This window comes from Glycine soja, chromosome 13 (assembly GCF_004193775.1).
Source record: "Glycine soja cultivar W05 chromosome 13, ASM419377v2, whole genome shotgun sequence".
Lineage (NCBI taxonomy): Eukaryota > Viridiplantae > Streptophyta > Magnoliopsida > Fabales > Fabaceae > Glycine > Glycine soja.
In genome coordinates, this window is record NC_041014.1 from 464,001 (window position 1) to 475,617 (window position 11,617).

General features: G+C 36.4%; 1 protein-coding gene across 1 annotated transcript; it reads right to left on the bottom strand.

The window, feature by feature from the left end:
• Positions 1-3,599: 3,599 nt before the first annotated feature.
• Positions 3,600-6,814, bottom strand: LOC114382697 (methionine gamma-lyase-like). Its single transcript, XM_028342274.1, has 2 exons — positions 5,837-6,814; positions 3,600-4,453 (listed from the first exon to the last, which is right to left on the bottom strand). Exons 1-2 carry the CDS (start codon positions 6,585-6,587, stop codon positions 3,882-3,884), a joined length of 1,323 nt encoding a protein of 440 aa, XP_028198075.1. The 5' UTR covers positions 6,588-6,814; the 3' UTR covers positions 3,600-3,881.
• Positions 6,815-11,617: the final 4,803 nt, after the last annotated feature.

Here is an 11,617-nt window from a genome sequence, read left to right on the forward strand (position 1 = left end):
GGATTGGGTATCAGCTATGTAGTTTAGAATTTGAAACCACGCAGGAGCTGAGGTAGAATACATTAGTCTGTTGGGGATGAGCAAAAGAGATGAGTAGAGAATAATGAAGTTACAATAGATCGAGAGAATTCCAAGTCCAAACCTAGGCATTTATTCTTCAAGATCGATGTCACCATCCAAGTCTAGTATTTCTATCTTTACTTAATTATTTTGTTGGCATTTAATTTCTATTGCAATTTATTTTATGTTATTTATTTTGTGACAATCACAAAACAAAAATACAAAAACCTAGTTCTTAGTTATATAATTACATGAAATCCCTCATTTGTTCCTTTAGGAGACGACCTAGATGATAGTTCAGTTACAACATCATGATTGGGTTACACTTGACCTATAAGTTGAATCTAACATGAAATACAACCCTAACACGGAGTTTTCACATTGCCCATGTCACAAGGTATAATTAACTCCCTTAACCCTTAGCTAGAATGCACTTCTTATTATGGAAGATATTCCTAAAGATATCCATATTGCAACTACAAAGGTTCCTAATAAGTATAGCCAAGTTGGTCTCCCAGGAACCAAGAGGAGGCAAGGAGTTAGAAACCTAGGTAGGGAAATAGGGATGATCCAACCAAGGTCCAAGAAACTTAAAAGAAGAAGTAGTGACTATCCCTTCATTAGTATTAGCCTAAAGGCCACGATGATCATAAGCAGGCAAGGCTAAGTGGATAACCTTGGAATTCAAAAAGGCCACTTGCCAAGATTTATTAGCCACCACTCGGTCAATATGCTTCTTGAGGCTACCTTTTGATAAAGTGAGGAAGGGTCCAAAGAAATCCATATCCATGAGCTCATAGGAAGAAAGACATTGAAGCATTTTACTGCTAACATTATAGTCCAATCTCCTACCCCCAACTTTCTCCTACAAAAATAACACTATATTGAAGTTTCCAACAACCCTCCACAACCAAATGATAGAAAGTTTAAGAGCACAAAGCTCCTCCCAAAGATGATGGCATTGCCCAAGGTTAGGGCTAGCATACATCATAGTGAGGAACCAAATTTATTTGGAATAAAGATTAATATGCAAATGAAAATAGAATCTAGAGGAAGATATCACAGACACAAAGACAAATGATTTCTAGAGATACCAAATACCCTTTGAAAAGCCATGAGCATTAACATGAAAAGCACCATCCACCCCAACCTTATTGACAACTAAGTTGGAATAAGCACCACTAATTCTAGGCTCGACCAAAGCCACCAACTGCAAGCCATAAATCATTATAAGGTCATGCATAAGGTTGGAAAAGGTTTTCCCTCTCGCACAACAATAATTCCAAAATAAGCTCTTCATATAAAACATAAAAAGAAAGAAAGGGACTCAAAAGTCTCAGAATTAAGCCTTGTGGTCCCTACCTAGAAAACCAGGTGTGGTGCCCACCCCTCTCACATGAGTATGATTTTCCTCAATAACCATATTGTCATTAAAATAATTTTTTCCCACATCTAGTTGTTACATAGAAAGAACATTAGGATTTGTGTCACTAGTTAGGACCATTCCTAAGTCTTGGGCAATAATTGTATCATGCCTATGAGGAGTCTCATTGGTCTAAGTACCTTGCATGGAATCATCCATATAGTGTCGGTCCAAATAGGGATGATCTCCTTTATCTTATCAGTGGACACAAACTTTGTAGCTTTTTATTCATGGGGACGTCGCCTAGTAGGCTTTCTTGCCAGCATCAATGGCCTAAAAGCCGAGGTATCCTCTTGCTCAACAGACTGAAGTGGGTTAAGATTTGCTAGAGAGGCATCAACCTTATCTTTTTCCTCTAGGTTAGGGTTTTTCAAGGCTCATTCACTAACATTTATATCCTTTGAAGTAATGTCTTTAGAAGACCTTTTTGTTAGCTATAAAGGTTCCTTCCTTAAATAATGGAGCATTTAGGCTCTGATGAACCCGATGTCCATACTTTCCACACCCAAAACATATAAGGTGTAACCCCTCATACTTGAAATAAAACAACTAGCCCAACATCAAAATCGAACGAACTAACAGCTAAGGTTAAACTTGACACAGATTCAAGCAAACTTACCACAACTATGAACACACATGTTTTGATCAACCCTAAGCATAGTCCCTAGGTGACTTCCCACATCCTAAATAAACTCTGAATTATAGAGTTCTATTTGGATTTTAGGTATCTGAATTCAAGCTACTACCTTTCTAATGGACTCTTCAGCATGGTTGAAGAAAGGGTGCCACCTCTATATCAAGAGGTAATGGTTGAACAACATCCAAGGCCCTTCATATAGGGAAAACATATAGTCATCTTCATCAGCGAATTTAACTAGGAAAAAGTCACCATTTAGATCTAAGGTTAGGACAATGCCATTCTTCCCCCATAGCTTCTATAGTCTCGTCGAAATAAACCGACGATTCACCTTCTTACCTAATAGCTTCACAATAAGTGTGTGTTGTCATGGGCAACACCAACAAGCATAGGTCTCCGCCAATACCTCGATATTAGGTTGTTGCTTCAAGCTTCAATCATTTGGTACTAGTGTGTGTTGAATCGTTCCAAAACAAATAAAATTAGGATTAATTCTGTAGTACAGGAATAACCTAGGTCTACTCAGAGGTACAATCCAATTTGATTCCAACTTCAATCCATTTATAAACAGCAAGGGGAATTTCAACAAATAGTTTGTAAGCAATTGAACAAACTGTGAAACAACAAACAAAAGTGCAAAATCTAAAATAGAAATATAGAGTGTTGAAAGCAGAATATGAAACAAATTTAATAGCATCAATCTAATTCACCAAATCCAAGCAATTCAAATTATCATAGTTCTACAGATAATGATCATATTGTGAAAGTTTAATTAATGTTATTAAAGGTAGTTCAATTGAATTAATCCCTAAATTCATTGAGATCACAAATCAAATTGAAATATCATCTAATCAATCTATGATGAAATATTCAAAATTATGAAATGAATTCATAACTATTTCATTTCTAATCCTAAGCACATTCGTAATAATGAAAATAAAAAATATGATTGAAGAAATAGATGAGCATTGCAAAATCTGAAATACTAAACCAAAACTTAGATTCCTCCTTGTTTGGACTAGATCCTTGGATTGATTAATTGTTTAGCTTTTCATGATCATCATCAGTGGAAGAACAACAGAATATGTGCAAGAAAGGAGAAGAACAAATTTGAAGAGATGAAGAAAAATGAAGAACAATTGTGAGAAAAATAAGAGTTTAATCCTATAACTTACACAAAAAGTTTATTCTTAAAATGAAAGTAACTAACTAATTAACTACACTAATATATATTGTGGCTAATCGAAGGAATGGATGGGTCTTGATCAGGCACATTTAATCTAATTAAGCTAATTACACATTTAAAATTTTGTAGCATCCTGTAGGTCCTCCACAAGGCAGAAGTAAATACAAAATCTTAAAATAAGCAACAATTATCAATTAAGCTCAATTATTTACTTAAGCCCAAAATTAAGTTAAGGTGAAAAAATAAGAGTGGAGTAAAGAAATCAAATAAGCTAAAAAAAAATAAAAAGATACTAAACTAAAAATACTTAATCACAATCATATTCTCATACAGTGTAGCAAATTTCACAAAAGAGGTGATGGCATTTCTAGGTTTAGGCGTCCTTTTCTTCGTACTACTCTTTTCTAGCTGGTTTATTTTCAACATAATTTTGATAACTTGATAGTATACGAATACCGTAAAACTATCTAGAACTTTATAAAGTAAACCAAACAGTAGAAGTTTATTCTATTGTACTGAAGCGGCTGATAACGGTAGCTAGTCCAACAAAATAGTAGCAATAAATAGAAATAGAATTAAACTAGTGGCTGCTTTTCCTGAAATCTATCGAGTGCAATTTCCATCTGACTCCATTTCTGCTCCAATGTGCCAATGTATCCAATTGACATCCTTACTAGGCCTGGGGAGATTCCGGCAAGCTTCTGTTCCTCCTCAGTCATCCCACTGCTAGTGCTGCTACCAGAGCAGGACATGAGGGTCTCATAATACCCCAAGCTAACAGCCATGAATCCAAATTGAGCATCGTTTTGCAAGTGAGCCATCAACAGGTTTGCCCTCTCCACCGTTTCCATGTCAATGCAAAGAAGTCCACCATACCCATATTCCCTGTTGGCTATTGATTTCAGCAATTCGTGCTGTGGGTGGTCTTCAAGGCCTGGGTAGATCACCTTCAACCCTAATTTCTTGAGCCTTGTGGCGAACACCAACGCACGGTGGCAATGCTCCTTCATCCTAAGGCTCAAGTGTGGGATTCTTTCTGACAGTTCAAACGCCACCTTCGCATTCATTGTTGGACCCAGCAGCATCAGGGACCCGTCGTGAAGGTCCATCATCGAATTCACTAGGCTCGCAGGCCCGCACACAGCCCCTGTTCATTGCAACATCCATTGTCACTTTACATTTTCAATTTCACCAAAAGAAAACCTTCATTCTAAAGACAAGATGCTTATTAAAAGGGATAATAACACATTATTATTTTGCCTCCATTGTCCATTCATAAAATAATAAGATGTAAAAAAGTTAATTTAAATGCAATAATACTACAAAACATTTTACATTATTATCTAACATAAATTATTATACATAATTAAATTATTATAATAGTAATTTCTAATTAATTGAATGTCACTATCTATCAAAACTATATTCAAATCAAAATTCTCTTACTATACTTAAAATAAATAAATATCAATATTCGCGTACAAATCAATGAGAACTACATCATTATCACATTGCAACTAACACGTGGATAAGGAAAAGAGAGAGAACAAGTGGCCGAAAAGACAAGTTGGTATGTTCACATGGTGTGCGTTCGGGACAAGAGCAAAGGGTAAAGAACAAGAAGGACTTTCGTCGAAAAAGAATATTATCGCTTTCGCGATTCCTCGTATTTCTTTAAAGGCAAAATAAGTTTGGAAATGAAAAAGAGAAAATAAAAAAGACAAACTTTAAATGCATTTTTATGCTATTATTTATTAAAATTATAGTTTTATTTTAATGGTATGCATAGTAAAAAATTATATTAAAAAGAGAACATATAAATTGCCAAAATAAAACTCTAATCTGAGAATAACATAAAAAAAAAAAAGTTCATGCACTAACACGGACGTTGCGTCTATGGTGCCTTCTTTTTATTAGAGTCACCTTAAATTAGAAAATGATAAACCTACACTCCTAGGAAATAAAAGAAAAAAAATTAACGATATCAAACAAAGAAAAAAGTAAAAGGAAAACATATATTTGTATAACTGTAAAGTTGTTATAGTGTGTTTAGAGAAATCTAAGAATTTTTAATATAACTATATTTTTAATTAATAGTTGAATATACACATCACCTGAGAATGAGAAAGAGAAAAAGAAAAAGGGTTTCAATAACGATATTAAAAATCTTTCTGGATATATGTCATAAATTTTTTTATTTGTTATTTATTTAAAATTGAATTTTAGCCACACAAAGTCATTAATTAAAAATGAAAAAAAATTATTCTACCAAAATATAATACTTTATACTGTCATAAATGTTTTCATTTATTATTTATTTAAATTTCAGTCATAAAATCATTAAAAATAACAATTTATTATACTCCTATCAAATTTTAATAGTCAGCCGTAATTATGAAAATTCAGTTTCAGGAGCATTGAAGAGATAATAATTCCTACGGCTAAAAAAAACGCATATCTAATTATTATTTAACCGCAGATAATAATTTATGAGAAGAATTAAGCCTAAATAAAGGTTGTAGAAACGGACCTGCAATAATATCAGCACCCCCACTGATAAACTTGGAGATGCTGTGAACGACGACGTCAGCGCCGAGACGAGCGGGGGAGATGACCATGGGAGCGAAGGTGTTGTCGGTGACAACTGTGACGCCCTTTGCGTGTCCCACGCGGCACAGTTCCGGAATGTTTGCGACCTTCAGGCTCGGATTCGCCATGGACTCGAAGTACAGGACGTTCGTCTTCCCTTCCACGATCGCACTCTCCACGCTTTCCAAATCACTGATGTCCACGAAGGTGGTGCTAATGTTGCATTTCCCGGGGAGGAAGTGCGTGAGGAGGGCGTGGGTCCCGCCGTAGAGAGTGGTGGAGGCCACCACGTGCCCGCCGGAGCTGCAGAGCTGGAGGAGGACCGAGGAGATGGCGGCCATGCCGCTGGCGGTGCAGTAGGCGGCCTCCGTGCCTTCCAGGGCGGCCATGTGGCGGCCCAAGTTGAGCACCGTCGGGTTGAAGTGGCGGCTGTAGATGAAGAAGTCGCGGTCGGGGCCCAGCTCGCCAGTGAACATGCGGCAGAGGGTCTCCGGCTCCATCACCGTGAACGTAGCCGAGGCCTCGATCGACATGTTCACGCCACCGTGCTCCCCGAACTCGTGCCGCGTCAAGGCCAATGCCGCCGCAGGGTCCATGTCGGGTGCCACCACATTCTTCCTCTTTCCGTCGTTCTCCGAAACGACGTCGTCCGTGCCGCTGCGCTTCCTGTTCACCACCGCGCTTTCAGCCATTTCGGTCGAAAATGTAGTGAGCAAGAGAGAGAGAGAGATATTGAATTGCGGAAAGGATGAAAGAAAAGACACCCCTGTCTGCAACTGCAAGAGCTCCCTATTGATTTTCGTTCTTCTCTGTCTGTCTCTGCCTAAAGCTGCGTCAATTTATAATAGCCTCTACGTTGTGAACCTGGACGTAATATCTGCGCAAATGGTGAATCTGGTCCTTTGAAAAGTAATTTCAAAGATTAGTCAAACCCGATTAAAAGAAAAATGAATCCTGTATAATTAATGATTCTGTAAACTTCAGAAAAATTAAACACGTACCATCAATGCTTTTTTTTTTTTTTTTAACTCCACACGGATTTTTTCTTTTTAAACAATGGTCCTGGCGTGTTTCCTATCATGCCTAGTGGTTCACTCAACACACGGATAATTCTTCAAATTGCTCTCCATTTCTAAGTTGGTAGCTTTTCGCACTAACTTCATCGATATTATCTATCAAATAAAATGCTTGTTCAGAAAAACCATCCAATTCTCTATAAACAATCAATTTAAATCCTCTAATTGTTTCTTTTAGACCAACCTATTTCCCATGATAATTGTTATTTGTAAGTATATTTTGAGTTCAAATTATATAGGAATTTATAATTTTTATCTCCTATTTCTTTTTTTTGGCAAATAATTATTATTTTAACATTATTTAAGATTTTATACAGAAAATATTAAAAGTTGTTGAATTTATGGAGCTTCTTAGTGTGAAAAATAAAACCCAAAAGAACAAATTGAAAATCTGAAAGCGTGAGCAAGCTAGTTCAGACGTTGAGCGCAAGTCACGCGCTAAGCGCGAAGGACTACTGCCATACACAACAAACGCGTGAAACCTATAAAAGAAAGAGATAGAAGAAAGAAAAAAACACAGAAAATTCAAGATAATACAATTCTTTATCGAAGGCAAAGGCTAGAAGAAGGACGAGCAAACATTGGAAGTCATTCCTTCCCTCCATTTCCTTTCTCAAGTTTCTCATTTATTAAATATTTTCCTCTTGCAAATGTAAAGCCTCCTAGGATAATGAGAAGCTAAATCCCCTTTGTTGGGAACTTGGCAAGCTGACTACTTTGATGTAATTTATCTTCGTATCTATTTGATAATATTACTTTTACATTATTCTTTCTTGTGCTTAACATTATTATTTGTGGCTTGATCACCCATTTGCATGGTAGATTTTAGGGGTAGCATTAGAAAATGATATTTTCTAATAGAACTAAGAAAAGGTATCTAATTAAATAAAGTCATAGGGATATATAGATTGATTTTGTTTAGCCTATTATACATCTCTATTTTTAATATAATTTACTATTTTGTTTAGCCTGTTATACATCTCTACAAAGGGATTTGGGAGAGAAGATAAATAAATTAGGCTCTTTCACTAGAGGGATCTTAGTTAGAGTGTATTAATAGATGTAGGTGTAAATTGGAATGATTATAAATAGAAAAAAATCATTAATGTTACATCAAGAGTAACTCTAATAGGCTAAATTCCCAACATTCTCATATTCTGAATTTAAATTTTATAATTGTCACAACCTACCCTTCGGCGGAAGGGCGAGGCGAAACAAAAAGTGTGTCATCTCATGAAGAAAATGCGTGGAGTCGCCACCAATGTTTATTCAAGGAAAACGTTAGAAAAACCAAAAAGACGAAGGTCTGCGGATTTTGAAAATGAGGGTTTGGGAGTTGTTTATGCATGGGGAAGGTATTAACACCCCCCACACACCTGTAACAAAGGACGACAACCCTTAATTGAGAATGCAAAACATGACTTCAAAATTATGTATTTTCCCTTTTTTATATTTATTATTTTTTTGAGGTCGACAAGGGTGTTGTCCTTGCTCCTAAGTATCCTCAAGTGCCATGAAGAGTTCATACCTACGTAGTTCTTTAAGTCTGAAAGTTTGTGTGTTACATTGATTTTATGTTTTTTTGAAAGATTGATTTTAATTGCGAACAAAGGTCGTTTAAGGCGTTGGACCTTGAAACGATGTTTTAAACTTTGAAAAGTGGGGAGAGTCATTAAGGCGTTGGACCTTGAAACGACCTCAAGTGATGTTTGATGAAAAATGAAGAGAATCGTTAAGGCGTTGGACCTTGAAACGATCTCAAGCGATATTTGATGAAATGAAGAAGTTTATGAGTTGGTTTTATTTTGGTTTTGCTTATTACCCTTCAATCTTTTTTAAAAGACAACTTGTGGCACTAATGACCGGTTAAAACTCACTGATGATAAAAGAAGGAGATGAGGGAGATAAAGATGCACAAAACAAGAAAGAGGACCCCTAAGGGTGCATAAATCGCATTCAAATCCTTAAAACAAAAACTAACTGGATAACGAATAAAGAACGAATGAAGAACGATGTAGAAGTCGATTACGGTCGCAATTCGGTACTGCCTCAGCCTTGTTTTTCTCTTCTTCTCTCTGATTTCTCTCAATATATGAAGGCGAAACCCCTTCCTTCAGCCCCATCACGCCTATTTATAGGAAATGAGGGGACTTGGTTGATCAGCAGCTCGCCTAGGCGAGCTGGTTACTTCATCCCTAAGTCTTTTAGGGGCCTAGGCAAGCCAAAGGCTAGCCCGGGGTCAGAAAAAGCTCCCAAAGGACCCTTTTGCCCTCCCTTTTGATTATTTTTTGTATTTTTTTCTGAAACATCATAAAACCTTTCGGATTGTGCGATAATTGGTGTCAAGTAGCTCAATTCGGCTAGCAAGAATCAAAATGTTGGAAAATGATCGTCCTCGGACGAAATTAGGGTATGACAGTTGTCCCTCTTTACTTATCTTTTTATTGAAAATGAAAAGGTAAGTAAAGATAAGGACACTAATTTCATCCTAGCGATCTTGCCATCCGACCGGCTACTAGAGGAAAACCTAAGCAGTGAAACCTGTCAAAGAAAGAATGTAAGAGGTATCAGGTACATCCAACAAAAGACCTTAAAGTTTTGAAAAGTAAAGGAGACATTGAAGTATCGATAAAAGACTTTGATAGTCTTTGAAACAAAAGACTCTGATAGTCTTTGAAAATGTAAGGAGCATAAGACATTGATAGTCTCTACAAGACAACAGACTTTGATAGTCTTGGAAAAGTAAAGAAGAATATGATAGTCTTTGACAAAAGACATTGAAGTCTTTGAAAAGTAAAGAAGACTGTGATAGTCTTGACAAAAGACAATGAAGTCTTTGAAAAGTAAAGAAGACTGTGATAGTCTTGAAAAAGTAAAGAAGAATGTGATAGTCTTGACAAAAGACTCTGATGGTCTTTGAAATGTAAAGAAGATTGTGATAGTCTTGACAAAAAGACTCTGATAGTCCTGGAAAAGTAAAGAAGACTATGATAGTCTTGGAAAAGTAAGGAGGATTGTGATATTCTTGACAAAAGACTCTAATGGTCTTTGAAATGTAAAAAAGACTGTGATAGTCTTGACAAAATACTCTGATAGTCCTGGAAAAGTAAAGAAGACTTTGATAGTCTTGGAAAAGTAAAGAAGATTGTGATATTCTTGACAAAAGACTCTGATGGTCTTTGAAATGTAAAGAAGACTGTGATAGTTTTGACAAAAGACTCTGATAGTCCTGGAAAGTAAATGATAGAGGACTTTGAGTCTTATGAAAACATAAAGACAAAGGACTTTGAGTCCTATGAAAAATAAAGATGAGGACTTTGAGTCGTATGAAATATAAAAGTGAGGACATTGAGTCCTGTGAAAGATAAAGCGAGGACTTTGAGTCATGTGAAAGATAAAGCGAGGACTTTGAGTCCTGTGAAAGATAAAGTGAGGACTTTGAGTCCTATGAAAGATAAAGTGAGTACTTTGAGTCTTATGAAAGATAAAGGCGGGGACTTTGAGTCCTGTGAAGGATAAAAGAGAGGGCTTTGAGTCCTATTCAACTAGCTAATAGGTACTAGTATCAAAGGGCTCAACCTTATGAGAAAACAAGAGGTTGACTCTTTGAGAAAGCCTCTCATCCTAGACTCAAAAGATATGACACTAGATTTGGGAATTGGGTGTATAAAGAGAAATCTACGTAATTATAACCTAACATGATTTTTGGGATGCAGATGCATGCAACCTTCATCTTGAAATGCAGTAAAATGTAAAAGGTATTGAACCATGAAAAATGTGTAATGCTCATGACATTCTTTTCTATTTTTGTGATTTTGATTTTGATTTGATTTTTTGCTTCTTTTTTTTTCTTTTTTTCCTCATGAGACCTTTTTGCAAATCTCTTCGGGGACTCCCTCAGAGGGTATGTTTGTTTGATTTAGTCACTCGACAATTTTGGATGATGACAGTGGAGCCATTTGACATTTAATCAATTAACCGAAATATTGATACTAGAGATTGTCCCTTTCTCTTTTTTTTTTGGTTTAAAACCTTCTATTATTATGCACAACAAGGAAACTTAAGGCTTTGGGATCAATCATGCGCCCCATTGAAGGATGACAATGGATTGTCACACTTTGGTTTGTGACCAAGTGAAACATTCCCAATTTAAGATCGTAGAGTGATGCCAAGGGTTTGTCGATCTCGCTGAAACTTTACGACATGGGCTAATCACGAAAGAATTTATATGACGAAGCTACCAATGGATTCGAAAGGAATCCCAAGGAGTCTAACATCATATGTACCCTACTATCACAATTGTCTTTGGGTATCTTCCACGAGCTCCTGGTCAAATGAGTTTTCTTCTCAAATGTGCAAGTGCGAACCTCAGGTTTTTTCTTTTCTTTTCTTTTTCTTTCAATAATCACAAGTGTGTATGGGTTTCATTCTAGAATCTCGACTTAAAGCAAAATTTATCATTCCTTGATCCACATGGGCTTTATTGGGCTTGTAACATGGTCAGGGGTAAGAGGGCTATGAAAGAAAATATCAAAGAGGCTCAAATAGTGTTTGAGGGTTATATTGAGTAAGAACCTTGAGAGTCTTGCTTGTACTTTTGTTCCTTTCAACTCTTGGGTTGGGCTCTACTCGTTTTGTGTCATACA

Excerpts from the sequence above, each read along its gene's own strand:
- LOC114382697 (XM_028342274.1), bottom strand. The coding sequence starts at position 6,587 with ATGGCTGAAAGCGCGGTGGTGAACAGGAAGCGCAGCGGCACGGACGAC. Across the intron at positions 4,454-5,836 it reads GGGTGCTGATATTATTGCAG|GGGCTGTGTGCGGGCCTGCG; the intron begins GTCCGTTTCTAC and ends TGCAATGAACAG.